The sequence below is a fragment of the Stegostoma tigrinum genome, chromosome 2, assembly GCF_030684315.1.
Source record: "Stegostoma tigrinum isolate sSteTig4 chromosome 2, sSteTig4.hap1, whole genome shotgun sequence".
Taxonomy (NCBI): Eukaryota; Metazoa; Chordata; class Chondrichthyes; order Orectolobiformes; family Stegostomatidae; genus Stegostoma; species Stegostoma tigrinum.
This window is the reverse complement of record NC_081355.1, coordinates 159,060,510-159,080,761: the sequence shown is the minus strand read 5'-3', so window position 1 is coordinate 159,080,761 and position 20,252 is coordinate 159,060,510. Positions and strand designations below refer to the sequence as shown.

The window sequence follows — 20,252 nt, the reverse complement described above, 5'->3', positions numbered from 1 at the left end:
AAAGGCAGCAGAAAGTATACACACAGAGTCATGAACTGGTATTCTTGCAAACCGTCCTGAGCTCAGTGTAAAGCTTCAACAAAAATGTACTTTTAATAATACTGTAGCAAGGAAGGAAAGCTAACTGCTTCTAAATCATGAATCCACCAGAGACCTAAATAATATCTTCTATAAATTCTAGCCTGGCCAATGATGCTCATATCCCATGAATGAAATAAGAAAACAAAATTCTGGGCATCAGAGCTCAGGAAGGATGGGCGTTAAGGATGCAAATATTTACTGTAATTATACCAGGGATGAAAGACAGCAGTTGCACAGATACTCAGGAAAAAATATTAAACACTGGAATATTAAAAAAAAACCATGCAGGGTAATCGGATATAATTTACACTGGGGATAATTATCTGTGAAAGCAGAGTCATAACCAGAGGCCTCGTTTTATGGTTACAAAAGGAAAAGGACATGAAGTTTCTTTTCAGCAAGGAATCAGGATGAATTCACTGCCTGAAAGGGTGATTCTTAATACCTTTCAAAATGAGAATTGTTAAAAAGCTCCAATGGGAAATGTTAGTTAACTTGACAGCTTAAAGAACTGACATTGGCACAAGGGCAGATTGAGGAGGTGGTGGTGCAACATGGTCATGTTACTGGTGCAGTAATTGGGTTCTGGGACATGGGTTTGAAATCCACCAAGGAAAATGGTAAAATTTTAAATCACTGAAGGTCTGAAATTAAAAGGTGCCTCATGGTGACCACATAAGTATTGTTGATTTTTGCAAGACCCTATGATTGTGCTTTAGGGAAGAAAATCTGGCATTTTACTTAGTCTGGCCTTTGTGCAATTTCAGACCCACAGTAATGTAGTTGATTCTTAACTGCCCTCTGAAAAGAACTCAACTCAAGGGCAATGAGGAAAGGGTTACAAATGCTGGTCTTGCTAGTGACATCCATATCCCATGAAAGAATTAAAAAAGGCATGGAAAGGTGCCTGTGATTCTTGCGAGTAAAACCAAAAAGAAAAAATTTTCAGCAGTCTCATGTGCAAATTTGAGGGACTTTGTTGTTTGAATGAGTTATCTGACTTGCCACCTACAAGTAGCTCTTTCAACATTAATCCACTGGTTGAGAGGACTGAAACAAGGTATTAAGTACATGTTATTTGAAGTAGAGTTACATCACAATGGATTTAAATGATTTTGAAAGGCTTATATACTGTTTATGTTAATGAGCAATGGTTGATGTCATTGGTACAAACTCACCTTTCCACGTTGAGCGATGGGGAGAGCGAAGGACTGCATTGTGCCAAGTCTGTGATATCTGAAATTATAGGGCCAGAGGCCGTAGAGTTGTCAGATGAATAGCAGTTATTTCCTGGAAAATTTGTGGTAGTCTGCTGAAAAGAGAAGCATGGACAAAGATAAAATGCATGGCAGTTGATTAAAATGTCCAGGTGATCACAAGCTAGCTAACTTTTCCTCAGGTTTCTCAGAGGCTATTTGGCAAATACACTTAGTGTCGTATTGAGGATGTTGGCATTGTTCAAGATTGAACCTGGGCTATGGAAGGAAAGCATATAAACAGAAAGCAAGATGTCAGCCAAAGCAAGGCGGTTACAACCAAAATGAAGTGCTCGTTTACGGGGCAAGAGATTGGGACTGTCCTCCTTAGTTGGTGAGATTTGCATTTCATCCAGGCTCTCAGAACTTGACAGGTCATTCGGTTCCTCAATATTCTATCATATCATGAACCTCAATCCGTTTATTCACTGTTGCTCCATATTCAGCAATTTCTTTACAAACAAAATAACCTATGCATTTCAGTTATGAGAATTGCAAATTCATCTAAAAACATAAATGTTGCTTTTTCCTGGGAGGAGGGAGGTGGCAATTTTGACTATTTTTCCGATAAAAGCCATCTCTGCTCCCACTCCGAAATGGCCAAGCACTAAATTATATTCCCTTGTTCTGACCACCTCAAAGAAGAAACTGTTTGATGTCTTTTTCTTAAAACTGTCCATTATAATTGAAACTTTTTGTCTTTTATGAAACTGTACTCTCAATTATAAATACTGCCAGTCTTAAAAAGACCAATGCCCATTCCTGTTCCACTCCTGAGCATGCTAACCTACATTGGCTCTCTGCCAAGCAATGACGTGAGCTTAAGATATTTATCCTCCTTTCAAATCCCACCATAGCCTCACCCCCACCACCGGAAACACCTCCAAAATCCAAGCCCTATGCACCTTGCCTCACCCCAAAAACAATCTTTTGAAATAACTCCTTTAAACCATTCTAAACTCAATCTTCCTTCATTAAAGGTGCTGTTTAAGATCTAAATTTGGTACCAAGCTTTTGGCTGTCTGACCCAATACCTTGTGGTTTGGTATCAAAGTATGGATTGAAACGGTGTTTAGGATAATTTATAATGCTGAAGCCTCTATCCAAGCACATGCAAGTTTTACTCTCATTACAAGTCATTCATTTTTTTTAATGTTCTTTTTCTTTTAAACAGTTCTTTCAGTCTGCTTGATCTTTTTCCTGCCTTTGGAAGTCCTTCTTTCAGCTTGATGCTGCTTTTCAACTGCCACTCACTAATATACATAGAACACTACAGTGCAGTACAGGTGCTTCGGCCCTCGACGTTGCGCCAACATTTTTTTCCCCCCATTTGATAAAAAAAATTTGCAAAAGAATCAAAAATAAATAAAAAATGTTAAGCCACTGAAATACAACAACTAAGAAATCTAGAAGTGAATCTAGAAATAAACAAAGAAATCTCAGGAGCAGCTGCAAGATCCACCCTACTGTCAATCCACCATTTTAGAGGTAGTGATTCTGAAGAGATAATGGAAGTTCTTTGAAGGTGCACTTCATACCTGCTAAGCATCCATACATTTGCAAAAAAAAACTTTCTGCTACTGATGAATAAGCAATTATGAAATGGTTCCACCTTCAGCAGAATGAGAAAAAGCACTGACTAGTGGAGTCAGAGTTGCTACGACACAGAATGAGGCCTCTTCAGCTCATTGAATTATTGCTAGCTGTCAGTAGATTTGAGCATTGCATTCTGTTCCCCAAGTCTCATCACAAACATTTGTTTTGCTCAAGTACCTATTACATTTCATTTTTGATATCAGCTATTGAATCTACTTTCAGCATTTTTGTAACAATTAATTTCAGGTCACTGCCATTGGCTACATAAAAATGTTTGTCATTAGGCCAAAGTATTATGTCGATTCTGTTAGTTCTTGGACGAGCATATGATGGGAATAGCCTTTCACTTTCTTACCTAGACCATGTGCACTTTTATTAGTTCTACCCTCAGCCTCTTTTGCTCCTAGGGGGAAGATTGTGGCGGGGGCGCGGTGTGAGGGATGATGTGTTGTACCCGGAGGTTGCAACACGCCCCCCCCGCAGTGGTCGAGAACGCCCTTGACTGGGTCTCCTGCATTTCCCCCCAACACATCTGTCACACTCCGCCCCCGCCACTACCACCCCAAGAGGATCCCCCTCGTTCTCTCATACCACCCCACCAACCACCGGATACAACACATCATCCTCGGACACTTCCACCATCTACAATCCGACCCCACCACCAAAGACATTTTTCCAACCCCACCCTTGTCTGCCTTCTGGAGAGACCACTCTCTCCGTGACTGCCTTGTCCGCTCCACACTGCCCTCCAACCCCACCACACCCGGCACCTTCCCCTGCAACTGCAGGAAATGCTACACTTGCCCCCACACCTCCTCCCTCACCCCCATCCCAGGCCCCAAGACAACTTTCCATATTAAGTAGATGTTCATCTGCACATCTGCCAATGTAGTATACTGTATCCACTGTACCCGGTGTGGCTTCCTCTACATTGGGGAAACCAAGCGGAGGCTTGGGGACCACTTTGCAGAATACCTCCGCCCGGTTCGCAATAAACAACTGCACCTCCCAGTCGCGAACCATTTTAACACCCCCTCCCGTTCCTTAGACGACATGTCCATCATGGGCCTCCTGCAGTGCCACAATGACGCCACCCGAAGGTTACAGGAACAGCAACTCATATTCCACTTGGGAACCCTGCAGTCCAATGGTATCAATGTGGACTTCATAAGCTTCAAAATCTCCCCTCCCCCCACTGCATCCCAAAACCAGCTCAGCTCGTCCGCTCCCCCCACTGCATCCCAAAACCAGCCCAGCCTGTTTCCGCTTCCCTAACCCATTCTTCCTCTCACCCATTCCTTCCTCCCACCTCAAGCCGCACCTCCATTTCCTACCTACCACCTCATCCTGCCTCCTTAACCTGGCAGTCTTCCCTGGACTACCTATCCCCTCCCTAACTATGCTCTCCTCTCCACCTATCTTCTTTTCTCTCCATCTTCGGTCCGCCTCCCCACCTCTCCAGAACACTCTCCCCATCCCCCTCTCTGATGAAGGATCTAGGCCCGAAACATCAGCTTTTGTGCTCCTGGGATGCTGCTTGGCCTGCTGTGTTCATCCAGCTTCACACTTTACAATCTAAAGCTTTCCCTCTTCAGCCACTGCTCTGTCCTCCTGTTTCTGCACAATTGTGCAAAGTACCAGAATAATCAAAGACTGCTACCTTACAGGTCCTCCTCCCTAACTCACTGAACTCTGTGGAAGGTTCTTGTTCCTCTCTCTATCAAAGTCACTGTTACTAATGTGGACCACACCATTGGCTGTTCACCACCGCATCTCTAACTTCCTCCTCTCCATTGCTGCCACAAGGAGACATTCCTAAATTATACCATTTGTCACTATCTAGTTTTCCCAGCTTTCCTTATGCTTCAACTTTGTCTCCCCAGTGGCTATTGGCTCCACTGCCCTGAGCAGTCAACACTTTCACTATTCAGAACAAAATACTGGCAAGAGTGAGATGCATTCCAAGTGCCGCTGCATTATTATTCAGTAAAACTGACTTTTCAGGTCTGGTGGTTCACGGATATGCTAGTGAAAGAAAATTTTGTCTTATTGTCTCCCATGAATTATTTAGTTGCAATACAGATACTATTCAGCTTGTTGGTTAAGGGTGAATTGATTATCTGTCCCCTCAAAATTTGGGACAAGAAAAACTTCAATACAGTTGCATGATCAGATCTGGAAACAGCAGTAGCAGATTAGAGTTCCATTATTTATGGAAATAAATGAATATATAGGCAGGAATTAGTTTTGCCCATGGAGCAAGTGTGGTCATGTACATTACCGACCATGAAAGGATTAGTGATTTGGATGGTGTTGATCTCTGTACGTTCTTCTATAGATTTGTTCTATAGTTTTTTACCCATGGGCAGCAGCAGAAAATCTTTAAAATCCAAGAGTAAATCCAGAGTTGTTTTAAGGTTATTCCACAGAAATATACTGTGATCAAATTGATTGTCTCTCAGTCGCTTGTTTCAGCACAGAGGCTTTGCAAATGTATTGCCAGGACCATTTATCAGCAAGATCGAGTTGAATCTTCCTGATGTTAGTATTATTTTCAAATGTACTGACCATGCCTTTGCTCCTCTCCTAACTCCTAACTCATTGAGGTCAATTGTAGAAAGCTGAGACTCCACTCATCGATGGTTAACTGAACACTGTTGAATCTGGGCCTTCTGCTTCTTCTATACACCCAGCTGACTCCCAATCTACTCGTTGGCTGTAGAGTGAACCTTGTGCCTGATCCTCAGGATTTCTAACTCTCCTCCTCTTGTTTGGGTTTATACACAGCAATTTCAGACAACATTACCCAGCAACATGATTTTTAAGAAAAAAAAGCCTTCATGGGATTAAGGCATTTTTGAAGTTAGAAGTTATTGCTAATCCTCAATTGTCCTTGAGAATGTGCAAGTAAGCAGCCTTTCTGAACTACTGCAGTCCATGTGATGTAGGCATAGTCACAGTGCTGTCAAGGAGGGAGTGTTCAGGGATATGGTAGCAGAGTGGTAAAGTCACTTGACCAATAACCCAGAAACACAAGTTATCATCCTGGGGTCATGCATTCAAATTCCACCATGGCAGATGGTGAAGTTTGAATTCAATATATTAAAAAAAAAGGCTAGTCTAATGGCAAAGAGACAGCACGATTGGCCCACAACATTAAAAAACCCATGTGGATCACTAATGTCATTTAGCTCTCTGACACTAGACCCACAGCAATTTGGTTGACTCTTAACCTCCCTCTGGGGAATTATGGATGGGCAATAAATGCTGGCTAGCGAGAGATTTCCGCAAAAAGTGAATGAATAAAAAGAAAAAGCCCAGGATTCTCTTCCAACAAAATTGAAGGATTGGCAATTTCCTTCAAGTCAACACAGTGTGGGGTTTGGAGGGATCTTATGATGGTGGCATTTCCATGCTCCCCCAGGCAAGTTTCTACATTGCATCCTGTAGCTGGTACATACTGTTTCCACTGTGCATTACTGGTGAAGGGAGTGAATGTTGAAGGTAGTTGATGGCCTGCTAACCAACCAGGTTGCTCCTTCCTGGACTGTGTCAAGTTTATTGATTGTTGTTGGAGATGCACTCTTCCACACAAGTGGAAAGTATTCTACCACACTGCCAAATTGTGTTCCAATGGTAAACAAGCTTTGGGAAGACAGTAAAGCTTTTGGAGCATAATCCCCAGCTTCTGACCTGCAATTGCACTTACTGTATTTGTATGGTTGGTCAGTTCTAATCAATGGTATAGCCCAGAATGTTTATAGTTGGGGATTCATTGAAGGTATATCATGGAATCTCAGGGTGCAATGGCTAGATTCTCTTGTTGCAGATGATTATTTAGGCCACGCAAGTGTCATTTTTGCCATTTTTCAGGATAGGCCCCTTGCTGCATTTGGGCATGAACTACTTGAGAGGAGTCATGAACAGCACTGAACACTGCAATTACTTGTGAACATACTCACTTTTGACCATTTGATGGAAATATGGTCTTTGATGAAACACCTGAAGATGTCACGGCCACCAAAATACATTTAAAAGAAACAAACAAGCAATAATAAGGTACAGCTATAATTACGGGTGACCTCAATCTATATACAGATTGCTGATTTGATTTGACCAATCATAGTCCTGGGGAGAAATTCTTGGAGAAAGTTCAAGATGCCTTCCTGGATCGATATGTTGAGGAACCAATTAGAGGATAGGTCATCCTAGACTGAGAATTGTGTAATGAGCAAGGAATAATTGGCAGAGATATAGCAACTGCCTTTGCTGGAGAATCTGAGATAAGGCGGCAAAGAGCTGGATGAACACACAAAATTTCTGAAGAAGGGTCCAGACCCAAAACATCAGCTTTCCTGCTCGGCCTGCTGTATTCATCCAGCTCTACACCTTGTTATCGCAGGAATAATTCGTAATCTAGTTGTGGGATCACTGGGGAACAATGATCCTAAAAGGGTCAATTTTCCATTTAGGTGGAGAATTATTGTTGATTGAGACCAGGGTCCTGGATTGAAGCAGCGGAAACTACAATGATACAAAAAAACGAGCTAGCTGATAAATTGAGGGATGTCACTTAAGGATGACAGCGGATAGGAAACGGCAAACATTTCAAGAGTGATCGGTGGAATTGCAGAAAATATTCATTCCTATCTAGCTCAAAAATAAAATGGGAAAAGTAGCCTCACCACAGCTAACAAGGGAAATTAAGGATAGAATGAGATCTAAAGAAAGGGCATTCAAATTGGCCAAATTGAGCAGATGAGACAACTGGGAGCAGTTTAGATTTCAGCAAATGGGAAAAGAGGGATTGATTAAGTAAGGAAAACAGAGTTCAAGAGTAGGGAACATAGAAATTAGAAAGGTTTATAATTTTTTTTCTTTACTCATTCATGGGAGGAGGGTATCACAGCACTCATTGCCAAACTCTATTTGCCTAGAGGGCAGTTGAGAGTCACCACGTTCTTGTGGGTCTGGAGTCACATGTAGGCCAGACCAGGTAAGGACAGCAGTTTCCTTCCCTAAAGGACATTAGTGAACCAGATGGGTATTTCTAACAATCAAAAATGGATTCATAGTAGCGAGTTTTGAGAAGATTTGTAGCTCAGGTTGAGGTTCTGGATGCGAGTTTGCTCGCTGAGCTGAAAGGTTAGTTTTCAGACGTTTCGTCACCATTCTAGGTAACATCATCAGTGAGCCTCCGACGAAGTGCTGGTGTTATGTCCCACTTTCTATTTATCTGGTTAGGTTTCCTTGGGTTGGTGATGTCATTTCCTGTTCTTTTTCTCAGGGGATGGTAGATGGGCTCCAAATCAATGTGTTTGTTGATGGAGTTCCGGTTGGAATGCCATGCTTCTAGGAATTCTCGTGCATGTCTCTGTTTGGCTTGTCCTAGGATGGATGTGTTGTCCCAATCAAAGTGGTGTCCTTCCTCATCTGTATGTAAGGATACGAGTGATAGTGGGTCATGTCACTCGTATCCTTACATACAGATGAGGAAGGACACCACTTTGATTGGGTCAACACATCCATCCTCGGACAAGCCAAACAGAGACACGCACGAAAATTCCTAGAAGAGTGGCATTCCAACCGGAACTCCATCAACAAACACATTGGCTCCAAATCAATCTACCATCCCCTGAGAAAAAGAACAGGAAATGACATCACCAACCCAAGGAAACCTAACCAGATAAATAGAAAGCGGGACATAACACCAGCGCTTCGTCGGAGGCTCACTGATGATGTTACCTAGAATGGTGACGAAACGTCTGAAAACGAACCTTCCAACTCAGCGAGCAATCTCACATGGATTCATAGTCACCACTAGACCCTTTATTCCAGATACTTAATGAAGTCAAATTCCATTCCCTGCTGTGGTGGAATTTGAACCCAGATCCCCAGAATGTTATCGGGATCTCTGGATTAACAGGCAAGCGATAATGCCACTAGGCCATTGCCTCCCCTGCCTCAGAAGAGGAAAAGGTTACAGATGACAAATGTGCCCCTTACTGGGTGAGTTAAATAGGGAACAAAGATCGCAGGCCAATTAAATACATATTTTGGTTCTGTCTTCACAAAAGGAAGACAAGTAACATCGCAAAAATCTTGGGGAACACAGGGCCAAGTGAGAGAGAAGTGAAGAAAATCAGGACTAATAGAGAAATTAAGCTGAAGAAGTTGATGGGATTGAATGCTGAAATATCCCAGGCCCAGGTAATCTACATCCCAGAGTACTCAAGGAAGTGGCCCTAGAAATAGTGGATGCATTGGTGGTCATCTTTCAAGATTGCATACACTCGAACAGTTCTTGCCGATTGGAGAGTGAATAATGTGACCGCACTATTTTTTTAAAAAAAGGTAGAAAGACAACAGAATCATAGCCCTGGTTAACTTTATATCATTTGTAGGGAAAATGCTACAGTCCGCTATAGAAGACTTAATAACAGAACACTTGTAAAATGGTGACAGGATTGGGAGAGTCAGCATGGATTTACAGAAAGGAAATCACGTTTGGCAAATTGATTGGAATTAAAGATATAACTTGTTGAGTTGATTGGGGAAACTAGTGGATGTGGTTTATTGGATTTTCAGAAGGCAGTTAATAAACTGCCACATAGGAGGTTAACATTTTAAAATTAAAGCAGGTGAGATTGGGGGTAGTGTACTAACATGGATTGAGAATTGGCTGGTAGACAGAAAACAGTAGAAATAAACAGGTCACTTCCTGAGTGGCAGACAATTACTGACAGGGTACTGCAGGGATCATTCCTTGCACCTTAGGGAACCAAATGTAATATATGCAAATTTGCAGACCACACAAAGCTAAGGGGAGGATGCAGAGATGCTTCAGTGTGATTTGGATAAGTTGACTAGTGTTGGCATAATGTAGATAAATCAACTGCCATTTTCTGATTCCCCGTTAATATGTTTTCAGTCTTGTTCTTGAAGGGAGCTATGTTTGCTCTGGCCTGCCTTTTCATTTCCATAAGGTGAAAGCAGCTCATACTGTCCAGTTTTATATTATTTGCCTTTTTCCTCAGTTTATTTTTGTTAACTTTCAAAACTTCCCCAATCCTTTGGTGTTGGTGGAAGGTTGCTCTTCAGTTTGGAAGCCTGTGATCAGCAATGCTCCGCAGGGATCAGTGCTGGGTCTATTGTTGTTGATATAAATGATTTAGATGAGAATTTAGGAAGCATAGTTATGAAGTGAACGGATGACACCAAAATTGACGGTATAGTCGACAGTGAAGGTTATCTAAGATTACAAAGAGATCTTTATCAATTGGGTAAATGGGCTGAGGAATGGCAGATGGAGCTTAATTTGGATAAATATGAGGTTATAGCATTTTATCAAAACAAACCAGGGCAGGACTTATACAATTAATGGTGGGCCCTGGGGAACATTGTCGAACAGAGAGCCCCAAGGGGCTCAGGTACATAATTCTTTGAAATTTGCATCACAGGTAAACAGGGTGATAAAGATAATGTTTGGCATGTTTGCCTTCAGTGCCTCAGGCCATGGAGTACAGGAATTAGGACATATGATATTGAGGGCGCACAAAATGTTGGTGAGGCCACTTGTGGAGAGCCGTGTACAGTTCTGGTTGCCCTGCTATAGGAAGAATATTACTAAAGTGAAGAAGGTTCAGAAGAAATTTACCCAGATGTTGCCGGGACTAGACAGTCTGAGTTATAAGGAAAGGCTAGACAGGCTGGGATCTTTCTCCCCCTGGAGCAAAGGAGGTTGAGGGGTGACTGGATAGAAGTTTATAATATTATGAGGGGCGTGGATAAGGTAAAAAGTAAAAGCTTTTTTCCTAGGGTGGGTGAGTTTAAAACTGGGGTCATATTATTAAGGTCAGAAGAAAAAATTTAAAAAGGGGCCTGAGGGGCAACTTTTTCCACAGAGGTTGGTTTGTAGATGGAATGATCTGCGAGAAGTAGTAGTAGATGCAGGTAAAGTTACAACATTTAAAAAACATTTGGATAGGTACATGAACAGGAAAGGTTTAGAGAACAACTGCCAAAGGCAGGCAAGTCAGACTAGGTTAATTTGGGAAACTTGGAGTTGGACTGAAGGGTCTGTTATGATGCTGTATGACTCTGCGACCAAATGGGACGTTATCTACTTTGGAAGCAAAAACAGAGGAAGATTATCTGAATGGTAATAGATTTGGAAAAGGGTAGGTGCAATGAGACCTGGATCCTCGAACACCAGTTGGTGAAAGCAGGTGCAGCAAGTGGTATGTTGCTCTTCATCATGAGCAGAATGAGAGTCCGGGAGCAGGGATGTCTCGCCAACTCTATGGGTGACTGTGGTTAGAACTGCTGCTTCACAATACCAGGGACCCAGGTTCGATTCCACTCTTAGGTGACTCTTCTCAAAACTCACTGACTGAGTGGAGTTTGCACGTTCTCCCAGTGTCTGCGTGGGTTTCCTCCCACAGTCCAAAGCTGAGCAGGCTAGGTAGATTGGCCATGCTAAATTACCCTGTAGTGTTCAGGGATGTATAGATTAGGTGGGTTATAGGGGTCTGGGTGGGATGCGTGGACATTTTGAGCCGAAGGGCCTGTTTCCATACTGTAGGGATTCTTAAAGTTTTAAAAGAAAATCGTACAGGGCCTTGGTAAGGCCACACCTGGAATAGTGTGTTCAGTTTTGGTTTCTTTATCAGATGAAGTATGTTCTGGCTTTAGAGGGAGTGCAATGAAGATTTTGCAGATTGACTCCTGGCATAGCAGGATGTATGAAGAAAGAGTTGGTTAGTCAGGACTATATTGAAGTTTGAGGATGTGGCTGAGCAAGCACGTGAGTGCCAGTGTATTTAGAGAACCTGCATAACTCTAATAAGACTGGGCAGGGTAAATGTGGGAAGGATACTTCTCATGATTGGGAGTAGAGAACTAGGGATCACAGCCTAAGGATATGGGGTATGCCATTTAGGACTGAGATGAGGAGAAATTTCTTCACCAAACAAGTAGTGAGCCTGTGGTGTTTTCTGCCACCGAAAGCTGTTCAAGCCAAAACGTTGAATGTTTTAAAGGGGTCAGAAATAGTTCTTTAGTCTAAAGAAATCAAATGGTATGGTGAGAAAGTGGGAACAGAGTTAGATGATTAGCCACGATCGTACTAAATGGCAGAGCAGGCTCGAAAGTCTAAATGGCCTATTCTTATTTTCTACATTTCTAATTTTTGTGGTATATCAGTAATCTTCTTGCTGTTTTCTGTTGTCTATTCCAAATGCAGATCAGTATGGTTTGCAACATTCATCCCATTGAAATTTGCGTGACTGAAATTCACTTATGGCTTACTATTCCCTGTAAAACCTGTGTGGGGTAGCAGGATGCAATCAGGAGGAAAACTTCATTGCAGCAAATGTTCAGAGATGAAAATGAAGAATGTTTATGATTGGTTCAGTGAGCATTACAAAAGGGAAACAGGTAGTCACATGCAGTGAAATTAGTCAAAGATCTCCCATTGTAGATTCTTGGAAAATTGTCTAATCTTTTTCACAAAAGGACACAGGAAACAAGACATTGAATAGCAAACAATTGTATATGTACTGCATAAAAAGGGCAAAAAACAGCAGGCTCAACTCTAAGCTTTTCCTTCAGTCAATCTCCCCTTTCACTCGCCATCCTTCCCAACTATCCATAAATTTCACTAATCACATTCTGCAGTTGGCAGAGCCCAGACTTTTGGCCATACTCAGTATTCAACATTGAATATTGAGGCACATTCAGTAACTTGGAGGAGCAACATCTCAGTAAATAGCATCCAACAACTATGGTTACAAATCACAAATAAAAACAGAAAGTGCTGCAAAACTCAGCTCTGGCAGCTCCTGGTGAGTGAGACCATGTCGATATTAACACTTCTTTCAAAAAAAGTGTGGATATTTCCAACACAACTTGCTATTATTTCAGATTTCCAGCTTTCTCAGTGTTTTGCTTTTTCATTTTAGTGTAAAAAGTCCCAACCTTTAGATGGCACTCCAGAGAAAAGTTTCTGAAGTCCAACTAGGTGGACAGTGTAACATGGGTTTGCACCAATTAACCATGATCAAAAATACATACAAAGCACTCGTTATTGGCAGATTCTTGACCAGCATAATGGCACCTACCGTCAGTGCTGATGATTCTTGCAGAGGTTCCAAAGAGTATGGACGACTGTATTTTGGCATGGAATGCGCTGAGCTGCTGTCATTTAACATGAGGGGGCTGAAAGAGGGAAAAATAGTGGATTGAGACTGAAGGACATGGTGGACACGTGCAGAGATTAACTTTACTGTGCACTCAGGTGTGCTAAAAAAGGTCATGTCCACTTTTCACAGGTTTAAATGTAGGTGTAAAGATCTTTTGGCTCTGTTTAAGGGCAAAGTGCATTCTAGTTGCTTGAGGCAGGAATGGCCAAAGAAATAAAACTAACTAGTCATTCATTTGGTGACTGTTTTTGGCACAAAACAGCTGTTGTGTTCACTAAATTACAAAAATAATACATTATGAACTGCATGGTGACATATCGTGGCATACAAACTGAATTAGTGTAAAATTAGAAGTTGAAAGGGTTTGAACTTGTGATTTTCTGAGAACAGGAGTAGAGATGTTAGTTCAAATCTGTTTCGTCACCCAATTAGATTGTAGCTAATGTACATGCACGTGTACCATGTTTATTTACAAATTTTCCTCCATCTTTCTTGATACCCATGCCCAACAAACATTTATTCATCTTTACCTTGAAATTTCTAATTGGTACCTGTTCGACCAGACATAATAAAAGGTGTTTCTAAGCCCCACCTGCTTTAACTCAATCCCACGTTGGAGAATAACTGGTAGAAAGGGTCTCAGTGTGAGGGTCATTCTGCTCACTGACCTGAAGTCACATAACCTGACTATAAAATCTGTAGAGCTCTATGCAAATGATTAAAAGGGAATTCACAGAAACCAAAAATTAGATCAAGCAGGGGATAATCACCATCACCAGGTCCAGAACATACGGCCCTGTCAGAACATCGATCCCTGTACCAGAAAAGCTGACAATAGTAGGAACTGCCGTTGCTGGAGAATCCAAGATAACAAGGCGTAGAGCTGGATGAACACATCAAGCCGAGCAGCATTTTCTGAAGGGTCCAGACCCTGCTACAGCAGGAAATGCTACACTTGCCCCCACACCTCCTCACTCACCCCTATCCCAGGCCCCAAGATGATTTTCCATATTAAGCAGAGGTTCACCTGCACATCTGCCAATGTGGTATACTGCATCCATTGTACCCGGTGTGGCTTCCTCTACATTGGGGAAACCAAGCGGAGGCTTGGGGACCGCTTTGCAGAACACCTCCGCTCGGTTCGCAATAAACAACTGCACCTCCCAGTCGCAAACCATTTCCACTCCCCCACCCATTCTTTAGATGACATGTCCATCATGGGCTTCCTGCACTGCCACAATGATGCCACCCGAAGGCTGCAGGAACAGCAACTCATATTCCGCTTGGGAACCCTGCTGCCCAATGGTATCAATGTGGACTTCACCAGTTTCAAAATCTCCCCTTCCCCCACCACATCCCAAAACCAGTCCAGTTCATCCCCTCCCCCCACTGCACCACACAACCAGCCCAGCTCTTCCCCTTCCCTCAGTGCATCCCAAAACCAGTCCAACCTGTCTCTGCCTCCCTAACCTGTTCTTCCTCTCACCCATCCCTTCCTCCCACCCCAAGCCGCACCTCCATCTCCTACCTACTAACCTCATCCCACCTCCTTGACCTGTCCGTCTTCCCTGGACTGACCTATCCCCTCCCTACCTCCCCACCTATCTTCTTTTCTCTCCATCTTCGGTCCGCCTCCCCCTTCTCTCTATTTATTCCAGAACCCTCACCCCATCCCCCTCTCTGATGAAGAGTCTAGGCCTGAAACGTCAGCTTTTGTGCTCCTGAGATGCTGCTTAGCCTGCGGTGTTCATCCAGCCTCACATTTTATTATCTTGGATTCTCCAGCATCTGTAGTTCCCATTATCACATCCAGACCTGAAACGTCAGCTTTCCTGCTCCTCTGGTGCTGCTTGGCCTACTGTGTTCTTCCAGATCTACACCTTGTTATACCAGAAAAACAGAGACAGTTTTTCTTAAGACGGAAGCCTTAACATTCTTCTGAGTAAAATACTTCATAAACTGTTTTCAGCTGATGAGTTGGTCAATGGCTGGATTGGATGTAGCAAGTTGTAACATGTGTAGCAAGATTTTTATACCAAGATTCCAGAAGCAAGTTCAGTATAAATTCATTACTTTTCAATTAGGAAATAAATCTAAGTGCTTTGGTTGCATTAGTCTTCAGGTTTTAAGCTCTAGCAGTTTCTAGCAGTGAACTTTGTGCAACCTTTGCAGAACAGTAAAATACGCAAGCCTCACATGGTCAAGACATCCACGAACTTGCTGTCCAAGTTTGGAGAAGTGAGTTTAAAAGGCGTAAATGAGGCAAATGATACCACTCCCACTGACCCAAACAAATTAACTGATTACACACAAATATACAGCATTGAATCCTTTTCCATCACGGAGTATTGCTAATAATTAACTCACATTTTCCTCTTCACTCCAATGACTCTATTGGATTGTACAAGTGAAATCAGGAACTGAATCAGCTAAAAAAAAGGAGAAAAACAACGATTTATTATTCACTCAGAGCAAAGCTCAACTATTCAAAAACAGCCACTCTGCACAATTTAGGCACACTCTTTCTCAGCCCCACACGCAAAGAATTTGTAACTTAGTCACAGACCACCTCATCCCGCAGTTCCAGAGTCAGCAGAACTCCACACTACTCTCCAGTGACAGATCCACCAATGAGGAGTGTCAGGTGGGCCAGTACAACCCCATATTCAGATCCAGAGAGTCAACCCACACCGAATCACACTAACCCAGTGCTACTTTTCACTCATTCACAACGCTTTGGACAAAGCCAGCCTAGCCCTGTAGTTGACCCACTCGTACCAGACATTTCACCATCCTGTCAGAGAAAGACATGAGAAACCAGTGCGATACCTCAATGCTAAGCTATTTTTGAAGCCTCCTGAAGGACACTTCTACCCGTAACCTTTCAGCAGACCATGCAGACACCCCTTCTCCTCTCATTTGAACTCCTGCTCAATAATTTCATTTGTGGAGAGACCCACCCCACATATTAATCTTTCTCACAAGGCACAACCCTGTAAAAACAAGCAGCATCACCCATTAGGTCACTCAAAATTCCCAACCTCCGTAAAACGGAACTTTTTCTGTGCAACCGACCCTCTTGCCAAAGCAAACCCTGCCCCACACCAAATCCCCAGTCCAATAGATGATGTATAGGAGTGGAAGGTGAACCTGCGCTACACACCCTCAGCTCAGCTGAAGTCACAGGGCAGACGGCTTGATAATGCAGAGTCCGCTGGGAAGCACCATAAGCAACACAGTCTAAAAATTAGAAATTTCACACATTAATTAAAAAGGTGTTAGCTTATCAGTTGACGGAGGGAAGGATGCAGAAATGATTCATTTGTTTCCATTTAATGAACACGAAGTAATTCAAACAGATCAAAACTCCACAGCAGTGTTTCTGGGTACCTGCTGATTTGTGAAGATAAGCCACACCAATTTGTATCGGAGAAAACAGCTCACCAATATCCCAAATAATAATTGGGGATAGATATTAAACACTGGCTGTATCAGAGACACTACATCCCACCGATGAGTTAAATACAGATTGAAGAGTCTTGATGCATTACTCTGCTTCCAATCCTAAGGCCAATCAATGGCTTCAAACTCAATTCCCCAGCAGATACTCAGTCACCAAGTGTCTGTCCCATGACTTCAGGTGGCCATTCACCCCCAACTTCTATTACCTCAAAAGGAGGAACCTTAAGCAAGAGGAATGCCCTCAACATCAAAACAACCAACACGTGATCAGTCTGATAGAAATAACCTGCCATGTTCCAACCAGCAACACTTCCAGAACATTCAAGTAAAATAAGCAAACCTTTGCATGAACATCTGACTGGGACACAAAACAATGGTATTTCAACCGAAGGTCTGGGGCCAGAGAATTAACCCTACTGCTCAAACCTACTAGTTGAGCAGCAGCCTAGTCCCAATCCCAAACTTTGGGATGAGCCCAGGCTCAGATTCTCAACTTGTTTTAGTCATACAGTACCTAGAAGCATTGTGTCTGACATTGACATGCCAATTATTCCTTTCCCTATCTTTCTTACCCTGTTAGATCACATGATGTGCATATGACAGGCAGATAAGTAGGCAAAAAGTCTGCACCCAGACCTCTCCTCAGGTCAGTGAAGACACAAAGCAGCTTGGAAATACCTCCACAGATCTGTTACTGTTATAATCAGTGGGGGTGGGAGAAGACATCTGACCTCCACACTGCTTTCCCCACAGCTTGTAAGATCACGTACCCTGTCACCAGGGCAGATCCTAATTTACTACCCAGGAACTAAAAGCCCTTTTCCAATTAAAAGCATCAATTAAAGTATACCTCCCTGCACTATGACAGGTTCTCCTGCATATCCCAGACCCTTGTTAAAGTGACACACAACTTAGTAATTTCCCATCATTTAGTCTGAATGCCAAAAGTGAGACAATTGCTTGTACCCCTCTGCTTACCTGGGGTGTGCATTTTCGATTGCTAGATCTTGGCCCAGCTATACACTAAGCCAAATTATTACCCTCACAACTATATGCCAAGCTCATCTGATTTTCCTTCACTGTTGCCATATACTGCTTCACCTGCTGGGTTTCAGAGGCATAGCAATCATGTGGCATATCAGCCAATGAGTCAACATTTGGGATGCAGCACATCTATGCAGTTACAGCAGGAAACAAACCCCAGGTCAATCCCAACCCTAGCTGATTGTTAGTACAGACATTTATCAGCAGAAGGGTGGGAGTGTTACTATGCATTTCAGGATCAGAAACCTTCACTCTGACCCTTAGGAGTCTTGGGATAGGATTTTAATGGCCTCATGCTGGCATCTTGACTGAGAGCAAGCTGGCACAAACCAGGACATGTATGTGTCAGGTACAGAAAAGTGTCAACAAAATCTCCTGCTGATTTTTGTTGTCTTGCTCAACAGCACTGACAGCACATTAGTTTCCAGGAAATAGTTCCACCTTTTGCTTAGAAACAAAATCACATGTACAGATCAACACAGCCAATTTTCATGGCAGGGCAGAGATCACAGCCTGGACACCCAAGGTTATCTTCAACAGAGCGTACTGACAGGGTGGCCCTGCAAACAAACTATGATAAAGAAGCAAAGGCCCATACAGCAGATTTCGGCTTAAAATGGGAGATTAATTTGGAAAAAGTACAGACCCTTGTGCATTACTGAGTCAGTAGGGAGCACGACCTTCAAATATTCAACAGACTTCTTAGAATGAAATGTATTTGTTGTTGCAACCTGCCTGATCCCGTACCTTATTTACAACTTTCTGTTGCTGTGTGTGCTTCTGTCGCAGGCTTGCCACCTCCCGCCATAATGCTTCGTTTTCACTGTAAACAAAAATTAATGTTAAAACTATCAGAGATTCATACAAAATACCTATCACTCCCTGCCCATCAAATGCAAGAAACAGGACCCTACAATGTCAGTGCTCAGACAATCATGGAGATACACTGTTCGCACCAAATAAGTTGCAGTGATCTAAGATATTCATAAATTATGGCCTTCATAAATTGATTTAACTCAGCACTTGGCATTATTCGAATTATTTATTAATTACTTGGATAATGCATAGAAAATCATATTTCCAAATCTGTTGATGACACAAAATAATGAAGAATTGTAGGCAGTGTAAATGACAGCATAAAATTACAACTGGATATGGATATATTAGGTGAATGGTCAGAAACTGACGGATGGAATACAGCATAACCCAAGTGGGAGGTTATTCAATTTAGACTGCAAAAGGATAGATCAGGGTATCTTCTGGATGGCATGAAGTTATTGCAGTGGATGTCCAAAAGAGACTTTTATTTTGCTTTTTATTTATTTTGCTATTTATCTCAGTGCTATTTCCAGCACTGGGCAAGGTCTAATGTTTTGATTCAAACCTTCAACAATTCAATCGAACCAGTGCCAGAACTTGGGTTTCTAAATTAACTTGGTTAGCTCGGAGTTAGGGTTGGGGAGGATGTGTGACAGGGCTGATTGGCTGGATTGAATTTCAATGTTCCCAGGTGGCAGGTACATAAGAAGATATTGGGTGAAAACAGCTGTGTTACCCTCTAAGGTGGATTCCCTTCAATGAACCACTGCTACTCAGATAACAAAATTTTAAAAACCTTACCCCACCCGAAATTGTAAAGGGAAGAAAAGGATAAAAAGAAAAATCACGTGGATAGAGAGCTAATTATCACCTCCCATCCTCGACTTAGTTTTTGCCTCGTAAATTCACTATTACCCTTAGTCTCATGAGCTCTAATGTTGCGCGAAACCCCAAACTCCAAATATACTGCACTTACTAATATCCCCTTTTCTATCTGAAAAGGTACAACCTCAAATCACCAAACAGATTTGTCTAACACCTGTTTCTGTTCCATTAGTCAATATTGACTCTGCCTACCCACATAACTGTGCCCTGCCAGACTACTAATAGATTCAGAGCAGCAAGGATGTTCAGAACTACATGAGTTTCACGACAATCCCTTTTGACAGTTGAGTAAATTTTTCATATAACATGGCAATCAATACTTTGCCACCAGGACTGGCATCTATTCAGTAGATAATTCCAAAGCAATCAGTACCTGGCAGACGACGACGACAACAACCACCATTTACCTGCTGAGCCAAATTAAAGCTGAAGAGGCTTCATTGATAAGTGAAAGCGAAACTAAAAGAGGTACCAGAGATAATGGGAACTGCAGATGCTGGAGAATTCCAAGACAACAAAATGTGAGGCTGGATGAACACAGCAGGCCCAGCAGCATCTCAGGTGCTCCTGAGATGCTGCTTGGCCTGCTGTGTTCATCCAGCCTCACATTTTGTTGACTAAAAGAGGACATGCAACTTCTAAGAACATTATATCTGGCCATCATTCTTAGAATCCGGCATCAAAAACATTAAGCCACGGTTGAAGAGGAACACTGACGATGCCTGCACAAACTCTCCAAGTTCATGCCTCCAAATCTTTCCTTCCCTCGCCTCCTTCAAGATCTTTCTCAAGGCCCAATCTTCTCAGCTCTCACCTCGTAATGTCAAGCGTAATTAAACGATGGGATGATTGCTGTCACTAACCAAGACTGAACATAAGACAATTTGCCGGTGTGAAATCAGTATTC

The 20,252-nt window shown here is 42.5% G+C and overlaps 1 protein-coding gene across 7 annotated transcripts in view; it reads right to left on the bottom strand.

The window, feature by feature from the left end:
• Nucleotides 1–20,252, bottom strand: part of hsf1 (heat shock transcription factor 1) — a 117,098-nt gene that overhangs the window by 34,616 nt on the left and 62,230 nt on the right. For 6 of the 7 annotated variants that reach the window (XM_048557822.2, XM_048557858.2, XM_059640646.1 and 3 more), the window contains exons 5-8: nucleotides 18,389–18,464; nucleotides 15,503–15,564; nucleotides 13,055–13,151; nucleotides 1,260–1,393 (exon numbers count right to left, since the gene is read on the bottom strand). In XM_048557822.2, coding sequence (XP_048413779.1) covers nucleotides 1,260–1,393; nucleotides 13,055–13,151; nucleotides 15,503–15,564; nucleotides 18,389–18,464 — 369 coding nt within the window. The remainder of the gene's footprint in view (nucleotides 1–1,259; nucleotides 1,394–13,054; nucleotides 13,152–15,502; nucleotides 15,565–18,388; nucleotides 18,465–20,252) is intronic. The other variant, XM_048557833.2, reaches the window with a different exon arrangement.